This window comes from Marmota monax, unplaced genomic scaffold, assembly GCF_021218885.2.
Source record: "Marmota monax isolate L192 unplaced genomic scaffold, Marmota_monax_Labrador192_F-V1.1 WCK01_AAM20220418_F8-fsc00061, whole genome shotgun sequence".
Lineage (NCBI taxonomy): Eukaryota > Metazoa > Chordata > Mammalia > Rodentia > Sciuridae > Marmota > Marmota monax.
Window position 1 is genome coordinate 17,953,256 of NW_026695230.1, and position 18,940 is coordinate 17,972,195.

Consider the following 18,940-nt stretch of genomic DNA (forward strand, 5'->3'; position numbering starts at 1 on the left):
ACATTTTATCTGATAATTACCTGGACTTCACACCAGTATATGGCAATCTCAAGGGCACTAAACTCAAGACAGTTAGCCCGACTTTTCCCCTTTTGGCTAGATTAAATGGCACAATCCAATCCTTCAGAAGACTCCAGAAGAACTGACTTTAGCTCTGTAACTTAGACCTAAGGAGATATTCTGCTGGATGTGAAGTATCAAAATTAACAAAGCACAAAGATAGAAAAAGGGGCTTCACCAAAACAGGAATAAAGATTAACCTGTTTATGTTTGAAGGGAGACACTTTCTCAGAGCAGGAAAGCTATGGAAAGGAGGTAAAGAAAGTGTCCACCAAGGACACCTCTAGAAAAGCTTAAGGTTCTTTATGTTTTTTGTTTTTTTTTTTAATTAGGGCATGATGTAAAACTCACCATTTTGATTCCAGTGCCACTCATGCTTTAGCGATTACCATCCCTCGGTAAAATGTGGCACAGTGAGATTATGAGGGATAATGGAAGATGCAACCTGCTCCATTAACACTCTCCTGTGGAGTCTGTGGAAGGAGTGGGCTGCCCACAGGCAGTAAGAGGAGGTTCTCTTTTCCAAATAGACTAGGGGATGTTGACTCTTGTGTGGCAGACAGCTGGTGCTTGGTTTAAATGTATTCCTCATAAGAATTTCTTAATAAAATACTCATATTTGATCTCCATTTTACAAACCAGAAAATGATGAATAAAGAGGTTATATAACTTAGCTAGGAAGTGGTTGAGCAGAGAATACAACCTGTGTCTGGGATTCTAGGAACTGTGCTCTTAATGGCTTCAACAAAGCTTCTCAATCCAGTGTGCAAAGGTATTGCTGATAATGGATTATAGATATGCAGAACTGTTTTAGGCACTCCTACCACCACCACCACCCCATCTCCAACTATAGAGAGCCTCTTGCCTTCTCCTTAGTATCTTATCTATCAGCATGAGCAAAGTTGACAAGTGTCAAATGGGCAAGTCAAGAAGCTCTGCATGAAGGGTTCCTCCCATCCATCTCTGGAGGCTCTGGGACATCCAGTCCCTTGTCCCACTCTATTCCAGGAAAAATTTCATGTAGCTCTCTGTAGATAGACTGAAAGGAGCCTTACCTTTTCTGTCCCTTAGAATCTCTGGTCCTAGAGAGTCTTGGTCCTGCAGTTGCCCGAAGCCCACCTCGTCGAAACTCTGCCATCCCTGGTGCATCAGTGTTGAAATTTCCTGACTGAGTTCTTCGGATTCTGCATGGAGAGGAATCCGTGGAGACTGTCAGGGATGACCTGAGAGTCTAGAGGCAGTGTAACCCCTCCTTTGCAGGTAGGGCCATGCAGTCCAGACTCAGTGCAATGCTATCTCCTTATGCCTCCCCAGAGACCAAGGATCATGACTTTTGACAGTTCCTTCATTGGGCTTGCATCTCAATTCTAAGCCTGGGGTGGGCCACTCCCCTTGGGGAACAAATTAAAGGTTGCTGCCTGGAAGGAGGCTCCAGTGTCTGCCTATTTCATAGACTATGTCACTTGGGCCAGCAAGAACTCAGCTTTCTGTCTTCAAAGATTTTTGCAGTCTCATCTGTTCCTCTCCCAAAACCCATATAGGATAAGCTGAAGTGAATACCATTGGGGTGTGTGGGATGGATGTCTAGAATGAATGACATGTGTAAGGACACTGGCTATATTAACTTTATATATTAATATATTAACTTTATATAATATATATCAACTTTTTATATATATGATAACTTTCATATATATCTTCCCTTCTCTAGGCCCTGTAAAAATAACTCAAATTCACCCTGAACATGACTGCTCCATTTTAACTGCTGTCCCAGTGTCTAATGGATCAAGTACTTACACAGATTTTTTTTATCGAATCAAGAAGAAAATTAATTTCAAGCAATATGATTATAACCCATTACTACCAACTTACTTTCCCCAGAATTTCTTGATTCCTTTGGGGCTCCGTTTACCATCTGGTGTCAGGGGGGACTGGGGGCTTGACTCAGCACCCGATGAGTTGGAAGAGAGTTCGTTGGCCATGGCAGCATTCTCCCAACTGCTTTCTGTGTCTCCTGTGGTTGAAAAGATTGAATGATATGTCAATCAGAGGAATGACCTTTGGACCCCTATTCCCTAAGCCCAGGCATCCGATTTGGAGTTCAGAAGACCACTCAGCTCTTTAGAGCTTGACACCAGTATCCCAGAGGCCAGTAGAGGTTCAGGCACACTCCAGGCTTTCCAGATAAGGCATCAGTGAGCTCAGTGTTTCAAATCTGAGTGAGCTAATGACATCAAATTCAAAAGGTTTGGGTCTAAATTTTTGTGGATTATTCAACAAGGATTGTGTTCTCTTTTCAGAGGGATATGCAGGCATGCAGGCAGGAGGGGACAATGGCCAAGCATTTGGGGTAGTAGTAAAAGGATTGGTAAATGGGAAGCAAAAGCATTCTCACTCTCCACCTCACCTGGTACGGGTACAGTACCTAATACAGGGGCACTGACACTCCGGCCACGATCTCCAGCCAATCAAGAAGCAGAGAAGCCACATGAAGAAACAAGAGAGGCCAAAGTCCAACCCAAAAGAGTTACAGGGAAGCAAAGAAATAAAAAAGAGTGTCATCAAGCAAGAGAGAAAAACTCAAAAGAAAAATAATCCCATGAAGAAAGATGGGGTAAGTGTTGACTCAGCCTAGCCTACAGGGTCATTAACTGAAAGAAGGCCTCAAAAGAGGGGCCAAATGCTAGGTGCTACTTCCTGGCAGGCTGAGGTATTTGTCTACCTGTGGGGAAAGGGAAGGAGAACAGCAGGGACTAAACAACCTGGGTCACATGAAGCTCTTGCACAGGTATCAAAGGTCATTCAGTCAGACTAGAATGATCTGGAGCTGCTGTGAGTCCAGGTCTGTTACTGGATACACTCATTTAAAGGCTTATCTAGAGCTTCTGTAGCCACAGCAGAACTGGCCTTCATGAGCCAACACACAGGCTGACTCAGGCAACAGTTGAGCAGAGGAGTCAGAGGAAGGGGAAACTCTGTTGGACTAGAATATTCCTTCCTTGGCTCCATGAGATCTGTGGTGCTACTGGGGAGAAATCACCTATTTTGGATGAAAAGTAGCAAAGACCTCATGGTTTCAGGACTTAACCTCCAAAGGGATACCTGTGAGCTGACATCTTTGCCCATTGACCACTGACTTCATTTGCCTAAAAAGTGCATACTGTAATCCTGCTGGGAGACTTCAGACAAGGCAAAGAAAGGAGAGAAAGTCCAGGAGGCCAGAAGAAGGAAGGGTGAGGGGCAGGAAGGGTGACAGGATATCTAAGAAGATGGGGAAAGAGGAATCATGGGAAGGAAAGGCAGGAATTCAAAAGAGGAGGAACAGAAGATAGAGGAAAATGGGATGGACTAATTACAACCGGGAAGAATAGAGTATGTATTCAGGTTGGGTTTTCTTGGATGCTGGTATTTACCTCCCTTGCCAAGGCAGGGAGCTGTAAAAATGGGATTACTGTGAGGTACAAACTGTACCAGCACCCACTCCTAACATTCTCAATTAAGGGCTGCAATGGCAGGCACAGGTATCTTGTACAATAATTGGAAATGCCAAAAACATTGCTCCAGCATCTACTAGCTGAAGGGTTGGACACTCACTCAGTCTTAGCAGGTTGCTTCCTACAGGGTCGGGCTGGGAGGTGGCAGAAGTAGATTTGGCAGCTTCTCCATTGGGTGTGGCTCCCGAAAGCTTCCCGGGTAATGTAGGGTATTTCTGTTCCACCAGGAAAGAGCTGTCCTATTGGAAGGAAAGAGAAAAGGAGAGATACTTAGTTAATCCTGAGACTCAACTCAAACCCAGTTAGGAAATCCTTGGATATCCAAATAACTCTATTCTCCAAGAGTTCACAACAACAACAACAAAACCCTCAAAGATCATTTAGCCCAAGCCAGGAAAGAGGACTAGAGTTCTGAGAAAGGGAAAAGTCTGCCCACACAGTGAGACAGGACTAGAGTCAACACACAGGCTGACTCAGGCAATCTAGGGATGACTACAATCACCTGTAAGCAAGAATTGGACATGTCTTATGAAGGAGGCCTTTGCCACTTGGCCTAGTGTTCATAAGCTTAATGAATCAATAGCCATGAATTAGTCTATGAGCTCTTCAAATACAGAAGCCAAAATTCTCTACCTACTAGTTTATCTCATATATAGATATGAGGTATATATCATATATTTATCTCATACACACACACACACATATATATATGTATGTTATGTATATGTATGTATATGGTACACATACGAATCTCTATTATATATTAATGATTATATAATATATAATTAGTTATATAACATGTTATATATTATACTTTATATACATACACACACACACACACACACACACACACACACACACATATATATATATATATATATATATATATATATATATATCTGGTCTGGGTTTCCCTGTTCTCCTGAGACCTGCTTTCCTGCAGGCAATAAGGATATGCTTCTCCAGAGTAGGACCCTTATTCAGAAACAGGTCAGGGCAAATCTCTTTAGGGGTTTAACCAAGTGCATAAATTATGTAGATTCTGGCTTAAAGGCTATGCTAAAGAAAGAAGATTAGAATTTAAATTTGAAGCAGTAGAAGAAAAAGTCTGTTTTGTGATAACAGTTCTTTATGAAAGCCTGTTAAGGCAAAGCAAGAAGGTATGCACACACTTTGGGAGATGACAACAGGAAAAATGGGGAAGAGGACTATATGCCAACACAGAGTTCCCTTTGGAATTTAGGATTATTGTCTAAGGTACATTGTCTGAGGCATAGTTTTGATGCAATGGACCCTGTGGTTGAACACTGGCCATATAAAAAGTCCCAAAGAAGCAAGTTGAATAAAAGAGGAAGAAGAATAGCACTTATTTGGCCAAGGAGCATATATGGCCCCTAAATCTACAAACTTGGGGAAAACAGTAGAGTGCATTTCAAGAGCAAGAATAAAAGAGAAGAGAAATTGCAGCAACATTGTTGAGGGACCCAACTGTAGATCACTTGATTGGATCCAGAAGAAAAGTCATATGAAAGACAAGATAGATTTTGAAACTGGCAAGTCAGGCCAATAATGGGAGACTAGTATGACTTAGACATCTTTGAAATTTCATTCAGCTATAAGTCAAGTGTTCAATATATTTCTGAGTTCAGTTTGCTTATAAATGCATGTCCTAGAAATTATATGAAATGCAGTTCACTCATTGAATATAGAAAATAACCTGCTATAATTAAGCTCAGAAAGGAAAGAAGAGGAGACTAAATTCTTAAAGAATTCTGAAAGAACTGGCTAGTGAGTAGAAGTAATTAGAACTTCAAGAGATGAAGAGCATAAGGTTTTCAAGTTCCTGATGATCCATGAGGTGGAGGTTTGACATGATCAGATGTGTGGACAAGAGCAATAGTTTCCCAGTGCTAGTTCATGCACGGGCTTCTTCACTTGCAAAAACAACATAAATTCCCAGGTTCCTCTGGCCCTGTGAATCAGCCCTTTTGGAGCACACTCCAGGAGTCTATATTTTTAACAAGCATCTCAGATTATTTTCTGATACACAGTCAGATATGGGAACCTCTGACCGTGGGAAGGCAGTGTTCAGAGAGTTCAGAAAACTGAGGGACCTGACTCAGAGTTCCATATTACACAGGAAGTAAAGGAGAGGGAAGGGCTCTCAAACATATTTGTGGCTGTATCATCACATAAGCTCCCCCAAGACAGGGCAAAGATGGCCAAAGACAAGAACTCTGATGTGGGCCACGTGTGTAGTTCCCTGAGTAGCTGAGATGCAAAGAAAGCATGCACCTGGCCCTAGGATAGGGCTCCTGACCTGTAAGAAAGACAGCACAAGAAACCAAAGGCAATGGAGAAGGCTCGCTCAGCTCTGTTGAGGCCAAGAAGAAAAACTGGCAAGAACCATTCACTGCTGGAGAAAGCAGTGCAATGTCAAGTTAGAACACAGAGGAGACAGGACTGCTTGAGCCTGATTCTGTTCTCCCACCTCCAAGAAGAATAATCCTGGCTATGGGGAAATGAAAACCCATGAGAAAGAGCAGCATGGAACCTATTACTGAGCTGCTTTGAATTATCGAAAAGCAGCCTGCCAGAGAGGGGAGAGAGCCCACGGCCTGAGTCAGACTGACTCAGGAAAAGTTCTTTCTCTTTAACTTTTCAGAACCTCTGTTCCGTCATTTCTAAATAGGGAATAACAATTTCTGCCTTTGATCTGCTGTGAAATGATACACATACAGTGAACAACAGATAAACAGAAGTATGCATGCTGAGTCCTAGAGAGACAGCAGTCCAGAAGAGCAGACCCTAGATCAAGGAAGGCACAGGTCAAATGACATCTAGAATATCAAGCCCAAGTCTGACCCAAGACAAATTTAAAGAATACATTGAGAAACTAGTGCTTTAAAGGCTGGTGATCCATGTACATGGTAAGAGGATGTTCAGTCCTGAGAACAGAACATAAGAGGACTTAATTTTAGAACATCAGGAGTAGAGGGTACTGACTCATCCCATAGGAGAGCCAGATCAGGGGATGTGCATTCTGGTGAAGCTCAGCAGACATGTCTCACAGTGAGAGCTTGAAGAGAATATAAGAAGTATCTTATGATTTAGTGACCTCTCAGTGACAGAAAGAAAGGGCCTGGCACCAAGGGTAGGGGATACTGCAAAAAGATCATTGCACCTGTGGAACAGTCCTGGGGAGGATATGGGGTAGGGTGTGTGTTTGTGTAAAGAGGTGTTCATGTTGAACTAGTTGAGACCACACAAGATTATAGTTATGGTTAAAATGATAAAAGAATCAATCTTTTAATCTGGAATATGTTCTCTTCATAAACAATCTCCCATCACATATATTTCTTAAAGCTTGAGCTGGTGAACCAGCTCTGTTTCCAAAAAGTGGATGATTACTTACACATGTATTTTAGAAACATGAATGACCTCTGTGAGGCTGAAGAGGGAAGGGAAACTGCTGGGTGAAAAATGCCATAGAGCAGTCTCTACAGGAAGGCTTTCAATTTGCCAAGGGACTATACAAAGCCTGGGCTCCAGGCTGAGACAAGAAAGCAGGCAGAAGACTCCTGCTCTATAGTTCAGATGGCTCAAGGAATGGCTTCCCAATTGTAGTACTGACTACTATAAATATAAAAGTGCAGAGAAGCCTATAGAAGTATAAAAAAGATCTTCCTCTTACCCTGAGTTAAGAGGACAGAGATGGCCCATTCTATCACACTGGTATGAAAATATAAAATGACCCTCTCAGATCAAAGTTCATGGGCAACAAGGACCCATGTCTCATATGAAAGGCAAATGAGGGTCAAGTACAATACATTCTCCCATATGATGTTAAAAATAATGGATGAAATCATGCCATTTATAAAAAACTTCAGTTCATCAAGGGCTCAATATTTGTGCACCAATCTGGAAATATAATCATCTTTCAAAACAGGTTTTTCTAGGAGGAAATAAATTCTAATGGAATTTTTAAATGTGACATGTTCATTAAAGGGAAGCTAAGAGTACTTGTTTGTGTTTTGTTTTGTTTTGTTTTGCTGCACTGGGAAACAAGCCCAGGGCCTTGACATGCTAGCCAAATGCTCCACCACTGAGCTGCATCCCCAGCCCTACTCTTGTGTTTTTCATCAGCACATAAAGGATGAGAGCTGCCACGCTCTTCTGTGTACTGAGATCACAGCATTCCCTGCCCAGTGATTAAGGCTAGATTGTTGTTAAAGATTAGTTTCTATAAAATGGTTAGTTTTCTCTCTTTCTATAAAGATTAGTTTCTATAAAATAGAGCCTATAAAATGGAGTGTTGATAATAACTCCTATCCACAGATAATATTGGTGAAAGCTCATTATACACCTGGGTGCACATAAAAGTAAAATGGGAGGAGGAAGTTCTGTCTTTCTTCTTGTCCTCTTACCCCGATGGTTAACATATCTTAAGACTACAAAAACCATAACTTGTTATAACACTCTGGCAAATAGAACAAACACAAAAAAAGTGATAATAATATGAACTTAATGTACCTTGGGTTCTACTGCCAAAGAAAGCTGCTTCCCATTGACACACTATGGAGTAACAGAAAGAATTTCAATTATATGGAGAAAAGAAATCTTAATAAGTCTAAAAGCATAAATAAGTCAGGACTATCCACTTGCTTATATCTGAAAGGCTCATGCCCCTCCCCCATCTTCATGTCAGGAGATCACCATAACATGCCAGCAAATGCAGATCCCTGTCTAACCTTGTCGACAGACACCCGGGCCACTGCCAGCAATCTGATCAGGGAAGTGAGAGGCATATGCCCATGGGAGCAAAGCCACTAGACAAGACCATGGCTCCTGACAAATCCAGCTTTTATGGGTCTCCATTGTGTCACCTGGGAGGCTGATACTGCTGGAACCAGGGGATAGCATGCAGCATGGGATCACTAGAGGCTCAATTAGAGCAGGTTCCTTGTTCTGTGATGACTAAGCAAAAAAGCCTGTGATCCTCTAGCATAGGTGCCACCCACATGGTCAAAGGCTACTAAGGGGGTCACAAAGCCCTCATTTTCCTAGATTTTTTTTTAAGTTGCTTCTTGAATCTTGTAAACAATCCCAGACCTTACTCTGGGAATCATTTCCTTTATCCATATTATTTAATTCAAAATTGCTGCAATCATCCCAAGTGCCTTGGGAGATAAGGCCAATATTCAAGATCTTCTCTGGCTTGATCTAATACTTGGCTCTGACCTTACTTCCTCCTATTTCCCATCATTCCCCAAATCCTGCCTGTTCCCATCAGACTCGGACTCAGCCTTTGCTCACTGACACCTCTTCTCTTACCTACTCTAGCCCGCATTTCCCGAGTTGTCTTGTCTCTAGGATGCCTTGGGCTATATCTGACAGATTTTCTCAAATATTCTTGTAATTCTGCCTTACCAGCAAGAGCCTCTCCAAGGTAGGGACCAGCACTCGCCCACATATCCCAGCTCTGTAATAGGCCTAAAGAAGTAACTCAGTAATCTTTATGGATAGATTGATGAGCTGACCTTATCCACAGATTCGCTTCTTAAATCTTCTAGACTACAGGAGAGTTTTTTCTGAACCCTGGAAAAACATAAAGTGACAAAAATAGTTATAAGAGAAAGTGAAGGTTGGTATCATTAATACAGAAGGCAATCTAAATGCTTAACCAGTAGTCTCTCTTAGGCTTAGGGTAAATGGCAGAAGGAAGAACCACCTTCTCACAACAGCCAACATATTAGATGAGGCTGTCCCACCTTGGGAGATGTTGGTGAAGGCATGACAGCATCACTTAAGTCCCAATAAAAAGTCCTTCATGTTGCTCAGTTAGAATACACTTAACTCTATTGCATCCATGAGAGGTAACTACTGTGTTATCTGTGTAGCTACCCTGGGTTCATAAAGAAGACTAATGTCTGCAGAGTCGAAATACAAGAAGAATACTGATACTGACTTGTTTGTGAGTCTAAGAGTAATCCAGGTAGGAAGAAGTTGGTTCCTCCTTAGAGTAGAGACAAACACATCAGCCAGCCATTGCTACAAAGTACTTCCTGCTAAGATCCTCCAACACTCTTCTCTGGTCCTCTATATCCTGAGAAGTCTGCTCAGAGGAATATTGTTTTCATAGAGGCTATTTTGCAGAGAAGGGCACCAAATAATTAAAAAAGAGGCAATGCCACCAGTGATCACAAGGCTTACCATGTGCCAAGTCTTCTTGGCAGCTATATTCCTCAGTTAATAGATATAAGACAAATTTTCTTTATACATTAGTCTCTTGTAAGTCCAGTCAGTGTGAATCCCTTATTGTTATTTCCCCCTGAGTGAACTCATAAACTAAATTTCTTATTTTATAAAACTTAGGACTGGTCAATCACTCTCTGATATTGTTGGTTTGCTCTGGGGCTGGCTGATGCTTCAGATTCTCTATAAGTTGGACTCTGAGAGTAAAGACTGGAATCTGGAGGCTCAGCACCTTTCTAGGGAGGCCTGTTATGATTATGTTCTTCCCCAGACACGTTGGCTGAAAGAGCCTTTTCATGGTGGTGAAACCTCCATATCTCCCTTACTGACTAAGCTCAGAAACATGTTCTAAAGAACTGAAACGGGGATCCAGAAATGGGATAATTTTGGAGGGAACCAGTCAGGGGGTAGTCAATGACTCTATAGTGTAGTTTATAAGTCTTTTTTCACCAAAGCAATTGGACCAACTTCCCTGTGGGGAGAAATGTTCCTCCCTATAGTGCCTGGGTGGTCAAAGGACTAGAATGCTAAGGACATGTCAAAAGGGATGATGGCAATGACAGACACATATCATGGGGCACACTCAGCTCCAAGGAGCCACTGGAGGGCATGGGTGAGTTGTAGTAGTCACTTCTCCACTGAGACCCCAATTCCTGGCTAGCTCTTTTCTCAGTGGCAGTGATCTAGACTCTCAGCCATGGGAAGGGAAGCCCTTCTGTGACCAGAAGAGGCAGGCCTGGTTGGTGCCCCCTGTCAACTGAAGGATGCATGTGCTCAGAATGGTGGTTGTGCTCACCACACATGGCCAGTTACCCTACACTTGAGGATTGCAAGATGGGCTGAGAGCAGAGCTCCAGAGAGAGGGTCAAGCTCCTACCTGCTTTCCAGTGATTTCTGTGGCAAAGGAGGTGGCCCCACTGTGGGAGAGCTGCATCTTGGAGGCATCTGTATCAAAATAGGGTTACCATAGAACAGAGTTACTATTTGAGAACCATCCTTTCTCCTTATTTGATATCTTTGGGGAGTGACATTTCCACCACTGGGTATAGCCATGGTGGATACATCAAGATGGATGCCTTGCTCCTTCAAAATACCATGAAGGCAGATATGTCAATCCATCCTGGTTGATGCCTTTCCACTCTAAACCCCAGCTCTTAGATAAAATTCACATCCTTGCAGTAGAGTCCTGAGACCTGAGTCCCTGGGCTTTTGCTACTCCAGTCCTTTCTGAGATTGACTCTTCAGCTCTTCTTTTCATTTAGGAAGTCATTACACATGCTTTCAAAAACATTCCCTTTCAGCTTAGGTTAGCCAGAGTCAAATTCTGTTACTCCCGTGAGAGAACCCTAATGATATAGTTACTCCACAAACACTGGCCCAATGCTAGGTATGAGGTAAACACATTACACATCTGACAGGCAAATAAGTAAGCAAGGATAAAAACAATGCCACCCATCCTAGGGCACTGATGCTGACAACATAAAAAAGGGAACAAAGGACAGGGAGAAGCTCCCTCTAGCTGGTGGGAATGTTGAGAGAGCTTCAGAAGGGAGAACACTTGAGGCAAATCTTGAGATGTGAGAATGAGTTCATAAAGAAGGGAAGAAAGAAAAGAGGATCTCAGGGGGAGCAATGTAAACTAATGAGGGTATAAGAACACAGTCCTATGTCTTCAGTATGGTGCTAACCACAAAGACCACCTCTTCCCTATAGGAAGAACCCTTATATTATAGCATAGTTGTTAAGAGCTTGAGTTTTGTGGTCAGACAGACCTGAGCTCAAGTCAAGATTCTGCCATCTACTTGCAGTATGCCCTGGAGTGTATTATTTACCTCTCTAATCCACAATTTTATCACAATAAAATAAGAATACCAATGGGGTGTCATGAGGAGTAAATTAAGTAAGAACTATACAGTGACCACACAGAGGTAATAAACAAGGCTTGTTATTGCTATTTTGTAATTGCCAGCAATGTGGAGGTTCTTCCTTGGCTCAATAACAGGGTTATTGGATCACAATTTGATCTTTCCTTAATTAAAAGATTGATCTGGCCTGCTAAATTCTTTTTCAGTTTGACCATTCTGGAATTTCATGAAACATTTTGCCCTTAAGCTGAAAGCCCTTCTTCACCTGAGGTGAGTATGCATGAGTTTATTTGTTCATTTGTATTTAGAATAAATTCTGAGGGATTCATACAAAAACAAATTTCAAACCAAAGAAAAGAAAAATCTGTATGCTCATTATAGGCACTGAAAGGGCTGTCTGTGAAGCAGGAATGTATCACTTCAGAAGTTGAAGTTATCTCTCTAAATGAGCAAGGTGAACTATTCATTTGTTGAATTTTACTGGGTATCAGACATTATCGCAGATCCTGAAGAAACAGTAGTAAATAAGACACCACATTGGTCTATGCTTACTTCTACAGAGGAAAGATAAGGCATCCAATTAAAGTGAAAAATTCCCATCCTTGAAAATTCCAGCACCCACTATGCTGTCCCCAGTGAGAATACAGGCCTGAGCCGTGGACCTCTCTTTCCTCCACTCTCTCTCTAAGGCCTAAGACCTGTTCCATTGATTTAGTTAGTTGCCAGTTAAGATGTACATTGGAAAGGTACCTGACTAGATCCTCCTTCAAGCTAAGGGCAAGCTCCAAGGGCTGCTAAAACCCCATATCATGAATGGAAACATGGTACCTCTTGTTTAAATTCTTCAGTGCCTTTATTTACAGTGTTCCATTTTCTAAAACTTCCCTCCAGTTCTTCTTCATTGATGGAGAGAGTTCTCTCTGAAGGCCCTGGAAGCATGAAGGCTGGAAGTATTATGGTGGACCACTGGTATATGAACTGTTCAGAAGCTTGTAATTGTACCACAAAACCCTAATATCATTTTGCCTTTGTTAAGAAAGAATAATAAAACAAAAGGGACATTAAGAGAGTTATTTGGAAGATTCTTCATATCATCTGAGCAAAGGCTATCATGAGGGTCATTTCAAGGTCAAAGTTCACTCCTAGAACAGAGGTAAAACACCCTTCTCCAGCTTTCTTATTTTTTTTCTTTTTTGCCTGGGGACAATCAGGTCCTGACAGAGGCTTGGACTAAGATCCCAAAGGATTAGAGAAAAGAAATCTGTAACATTTGTGGGGGGACTGGAAGATGTCCTCAGCAGTGACTTGTTAGCCACAATCCTGGCAGAGGCATGGCTTCTTCTCAAGAAGAGACAGAAGCAGAGATTCCTGAATTCCTTTCTTGTGAAACTGCTGCCTTTTCAGGATCTGTGATGGGGGCTGAGGTCAATGGCATGAGTGCAGACAAGGCAGGCAGCCTAGCATATGCTACACTGTGCCTATAAGAACACAAATGTGTTTGCATATCATAGCAGTATTGGTGGCAAATATGAAACAACAGCTCTCCCTGTCCAGTAATTTCTTGTAAAAACCAGGCACCTGGTGATGCACGGAAGACTCCCAGGTGTCCTTGGAGGAGCTCTAGGTTCTCTAAGAGGAAGACAAGCTCTACTCTCCAATGGGAACACTTATTTCTGATCCAGGTTTGTTTCCATTCTAAAGGGTATTCTGACACGTGTAGAATATCCTCTAAGGGTGGAAATTCCCAGGTAAAAAAGTTGAAGATTTTATTTTCTTGATGATTTGCACAGTCCCTGGAAGTTATGAGCTGACTATCACTTGATAACATTTTTGGAATCAACAAATTCCACTTTTCCACTATCAAGGAGAGTCCAAAAAGCTTCATTCTCCAGTAGATTTTCTCCAACTGGAGATAAAGAATCATCTGGCAGAATTACCCCTGGATTTGACTTAGCAGATAAAATACTGTTCAGGGAAAATGGAAGACTTGCTCTTGTTCTTACCTTGAGTTGCCATCACGATCTCCTTCACCCTTCGGTACTGGTTCAAGAGCCCTGTGAGCTCCTCTATCCGACGGTCCTGCCATCATGCAAGGGATTTAGATTAGCACCACTACTGGATTTCATTTTGGGACCCAGCTATATTCTGGGCACATTAAGAAGAAAACCCACATGGAACTTCTGGAGCATCCCAAAGGGAAAGAGTCAAGGTCCATCCCATGGAACAGGGTCCCAGAGGTCTGATACTCATGACTCTATCTGAAGGTTGTGGGCCAACAATCACTGACATATCCTTCAAGGGTCTTAAACATTTCAGAAGCATGAAACTCTCTGCCCCCTACCTCCCTGAAGTAGCCACCAACAAAGTCTGCCTCCTGCTCCAGTGTTACCCTCTGAAGTTGCACAGAAAAAAGACTAAAAAAAAAAAAGCTGTCATATTTAACCTGATATATTCACCTCTTCCTTAGGTGTCAGAGATACTCACATACAGAAGAAATTTCCAGAGGGGATAGGTTCTTTCAAGCAAGGGTCTACCAACTTGGGAGACCACAAAGATCTTGGAGTCAGACACCATTGGGTGTGAACCCTGGCTCTGCTCTCCACTAGTTACCTGACCCTGGGGAAAGGATCCTTACAGATGATGTTTACATTATCTAGGTGCTTTTTATTTATAGGTGTGTTTATTTATGATTATGCAAGAATGAGGTGTGAAGAATATAAGGTGGCAGGGTAAACCAAGGTATTGCATGTTACCCAGTGTCTTTATGATACTTGTATAAAAAAAGATTGTATACACGAATATTGGTGGACCGTTTCTGAGTTTTGCTAGGAATCAAAGCAGGAGCTATTACATTGGCATTAACCATAGTAGTATTTTTCCCCGACACTAGCATAAATAGGCAGGGCTTTAATTTGCCTTTGAAAGATTCCATTTAGGCAAAGTTCCCAGGCATCCAAAACAGGTGCTGAAACTGAGTCTCTAGGAGGCAGAAGCTATCTTCCTGGCATCTGCCTGTTGATGGCCCAAGGGACACAGCTCTGTCTAGTACCAGAGAGCAACAGGAACAAACAGAGCTAGAGGTGTTATCAGGGAAAGGACAATGGCTATCTTACCTTATCTTCATTGGCAACAAGCAGTGTTTCCATCCCCATCTTCAGACGTTGAATTTCTTGATCTAAAAGAATTTAGGCAAAGAAAGGATTATTTGTATAAATACAAACAGCTATCAACATATGTTAAGATGCCACTCAAGTTCAAACTTGTTATGTGAACTTGGATTGTTTCTTTAAAGAGCCTGGGATGGTATCTGGTACACAGTTAGTCTCATAAAATATTTGTTTGACTATTAAGTGAATGAACCTGGTATTTTGTCTTCTCTTTGTAGACATTCATGGGAAAAATAAAAATGCCATTTATGCAAAAGTGACACAGAAGAACCAAAAATCTTTTACAATCAACCTCTCCCAAGAAGGCAGATATTCTTATTCTCATAGGCATATGTCTAGGCTGCTAGCTTGTTTTTCTTTTTCTTATTTTAAGAAACAGACTATAAGTAGAGGAGAATTTAAAATAAGAAAAATAAAAATCTACATCTAAATGGATACTGAGAAAAATGATTATGTAAGAGTTTGGGGTAGTCAACTTAATTTCAAATAGTATAATCAGAATTTTCAAATGTTCAGATACATAAATAAATATATTAAACAATCTCTACCATTAAGGGAAAATAATCTTGTTTCATTATAAACCTACAGAATTTCCCTGTGGGCTGAGGGCTCTGTGTTGGTCTGTGATAGAAAACCCATATTTTTTTCTCACTTTAGACCCATGAGGGACCCGTTTGAATTCTTCCCAAACTTGTCTGAAGAACCAGGTCAAAGGCTAATGTCTAAAGAAGCTGGAGGTCATTTGCCAGATACTTAGAAGTCTAGGGATGATATATAACTGGTTTTTCTGAATAAGAATCTATACCTATTCCTAAAGTGGATACTGCAAAGGGATTAGGGATGTCTGTATAAGACAAGACAAGGGAACAGAAGTATAGGCATCCATCCTATTTCCTTTGGGATGCTTGTTATATTCAATGAGAGTAGCAACAGTAGATGTATGGACTTTGTGTGAATAGTTGTGGAGCTCATTTTCAGGGTGAAGTAGAATGTGTTTGCTCATTATCTTAGGCTGGCAGCTGACATCAACTCTGTAGCTTAATTTGCCAGGAGGTGGGGATAGGAGGTAAATTACAGATAAAGATTGTCAAACTTGGATTTGTAGCCAGAACCCAACCTGAGCAGCAAACAACTAAAGGACCATCTCTAGGAGGTACCTGAAAATTGACTGGGGCAGGTCCTGGAAAGCCTGGACTGCAGGGAAGCATGGGGTAGAGAGGGAAGGCTGCCTGCCTGTCCTAGAAGTCATGGCCAGGAACTCTCTGCCAAGGTTTGGCATAGTTCACGACTTCCCAGTCTCCACAGGTAGGCCTTGGCAGGTACATGACACCCAATTGGAGGATACCAATGAAAAGCTAGAGCAGGAATGAACATATTGGTCACTAATTTCTTTTTTAAGTCTAAGCCACTGATGCATGGTTGCATGGCTTCCACATCAGTTGGAGATTCAAGTTAAGCAGTGCTGAGGCCAAGATGAGACTCTACAATGGCACCAATCCATAGGACAATATGATCTCCAACAGTATTGCTCTACAGCCTGGTGGCAACTGGAGAAGCTGGAATGTGTGTAATCATTCTGTATACATCGCAAATAACATAAAGATAAAATGCATTAATTGGAGTATTTGAAGATTTATCCTCTATTTTCAATCAGTAAGATTTAAACTCCTCAGGGACCATTCACCATCCTTATTCAATTACTTTACTTTGGAGGTTACCATGGGCTGAATACAGTGCTGGGCTCTGTAAATATATTCCTAAACAAGAAAGATACCATCCTTGTCATGTCAGAGTGAAGATCATCACAAGATCTCCTCAAATATAATACTCATAAGTTATAATAAGTACTGTGAAGTAAACATGAAGAATTCTCAGAGAATAAAAGGAGTAGGGGCATCATCTTGTAGTTGGGTAGTCAGGAAAGGTCTTTCTGAGAAATGACATTTAAGTTGAGATATAAAGGATGAGAATAAATTGATTTGCTTCTGTAACCTTAGGGCCTTGTACAGCTGTCAGGTGGGATGAATTTATAAGCCTCCTCTTTGGGGATAACACAGAAACAAGGCCTTTTAATCAAAGGAAGAGTCAGGTATTTGCTACATTCTCAGTAAAAGCTTCAGAGGGCTGCACAGAGCTTCAATGAACGCTGTATACCTGAGAAAAACATTCAGAGCTGTGTGTTCTGGATACAGAAGAGTCAGTGACATGATTCTACAACAGAGTTGTGCTTTACAGGCTCCCACACATGCACACATATGTGCATCCACTCACTTGGGCATGCTCAGACACATACATGCATGAAAGTGCACAATGGCATAACTACATACACAAGCATATGCACACTCATTCATAGATACACATGCCCATTTATAAGAGTGGGCCCAGAACAACTGCATTCTGTCATAGTCAATCCAGTCACCTCTCTCTGCATGGTCACTGTGAAGAGCTGTGGTCCGGGAGAGCTGGCTATGCAGACGCTCAATTTCTGCATCTTTCAGAGCCACTTGCTCTTGTAGCTGGGCCACCTCAGCCTGGAAAAACAATAGAGAATTCCCTGCAAGTCAGAACAACTTCCAAACTATGATGAAGCGTCTCATGTTTGATCCCAGAACCCAGTGGGCCCTAGGACAAGAGTGAGGGAAAGAGGCAATAGAAGTAGGAGGGCTCTCTGCCCTCCCCACAGTGTGGAACTCTGCCAAAGAAACTCACTCTTTCTGATCATCAACCTGCTTTTTTTTTTTTCCTGCATCCTCCTAGTTGACCAGGCTCTTTTTCTCCTCTGCTCACTGAGGCCAAGGTACCCTTGAGACCACAGGAGCTGTAATTGTGGTAAATGTGAGGGTGCAGTCCTTGATTCAGACTTGTACATTCTCATTTTAGATGTGATCTTCCTTATCCCAAAATACTCAAGCCACAGCACTTAGATATGCTGCTGTAACAAGTGCATGCAGCTTCATCTCCCTACTCCCGGTACAGGAAATACAGTAGAAATCAAAATACCACTGGTGGGTAAAGCGTGAGCCAAAGGCTCCCTCCCTGGATGTTCTCACACTTTTGGGCACAGTTAATGCCTCTGCCCAGCCTGTAGGCACATCTGCATACTTGCCCAAATATACATACATACAAGCATTTCGGTGTGTTTGGCATAAATGTTTGCAAAAAAAAAAGCAATATGTGCATTCATATATGTACACACATGGGCAGCTGCACTGGATGGTTCCCAAGTACTAAGTTTAGTAGGTTAAATTTCACATACTAGATGTGTTTGTCCATACTTTCCCATACTCATTAAAAGAATAAAATTGTTTGTCCCATCACAAGAGGCACCTTCACTTTGGATTCGAACAAATTTGGATTCTCGCATGTCCTAGTTGGATGACATATGACAAGTAATTCAATCTTTCTGAGCCTCAGTTCATCTATAAAATGGGGGAAATAGCACATTCCTCTTGGGACTCTAGTGAGGATTAACTAATATAATGGTTATGAGCAACTTAGTGCATGTTAAGTTTTCAAAAAATGCTACCAATGTTGCTCCTCTTATCCTATTCTTTCCCTTATGGATAATCAGCTCATTTCTGTGAGCATCAAAACAAATTTAAAAAGGGGTCAGAACTGACTCCTGAACAATGGAACACACAGAAAAGACTGACCCATGAGACTTAGACTTCCCACGAGCACCCTAATCATGTCCCAACTCTGATCCTAAAGGCATAATACTGACTGTCCTTTCCCACAGTCACAAGTTAATCTTTGAACTTCCCAAAGTAACCACATGAGCACCAGTCTTTTTGGTGGCTCCTCTGCCCAAAGGTCTTGTGTCCAGTTTCAGCATGCACCTTGCATCAGCCCCTGCTATTTTCTTACATCAATATACCCACAATATTTACCCTCCCGTTTCCTGGGGAGAAACACAGGACAGTACAGGATTCAGTGTAGAAAACAAAGAGTGACTCAGTGAACAGGCCAGGATGCAACCCTCAGATACCTGCTTCTTAGTTAATAGAGTAGATGACAGACACTCTTCTGAGGCTTGGGGTCTGTGAGCCCACCTTGAGGGTTTCTGAATAAACCTTCCTTCACACCCCCCAAATGGGAC

General features: G+C 41.9%; 1 protein-coding gene and 1 long non-coding RNA gene across 17 annotated transcripts in view; one reads left to right on the top strand and one right to left on the bottom strand.

The window, feature by feature from the left end:
• Ppfibp2 (PPFIA binding protein 2) overlaps positions 1-18,940 on the bottom strand; it is a 157,805-nt gene that overhangs the window by 24,447 nt on the left and 114,418 nt on the right. For 13 of the 16 annotated variants that reach the window (XM_058576917.1, XM_058576918.1, XM_058576919.1 and 10 more), the window contains 10 exons: positions 17,261-17,372; positions 14,788-14,849; positions 13,678-13,753; positions 12,503-12,618; positions 10,687-10,754; positions 9,095-9,152; positions 8,088-8,129; positions 3,655-3,793; positions 1,933-2,074; positions 1,116-1,244 (listed from right to left, as the gene is read on the bottom strand). In XM_058576917.1, the coding sequence (XP_058432900.1) occupies positions 1,116-1,244; positions 1,933-2,074; positions 3,655-3,793; positions 8,088-8,129; positions 9,095-9,152; positions 10,687-10,754; positions 12,503-12,618; positions 13,678-13,753; positions 14,788-14,849; positions 17,261-17,372 (944 nt within the window). The remainder of the gene's footprint in view (positions 1-1,115; positions 1,245-1,932; positions 2,075-3,654; positions 3,794-8,087; positions 8,130-9,094; positions 9,153-10,686; positions 10,755-12,502; positions 12,619-13,677; positions 13,754-14,787; positions 14,850-17,260; positions 17,373-18,940) is intronic. The other 3 variants (XM_046438173.2, XM_046438178.2, XM_046438188.2) reach the window with 1 other exon arrangement.
• LOC124088511 (uncharacterized) lies at positions 2,253-15,549 on the top strand. Its single transcript, XR_006850370.2, has 3 exons — positions 2,253-2,674; positions 11,881-11,944; positions 12,566-15,549. It is a non-coding gene; the product is annotated as an uncharacterized LOC124088511 (long non-coding RNA).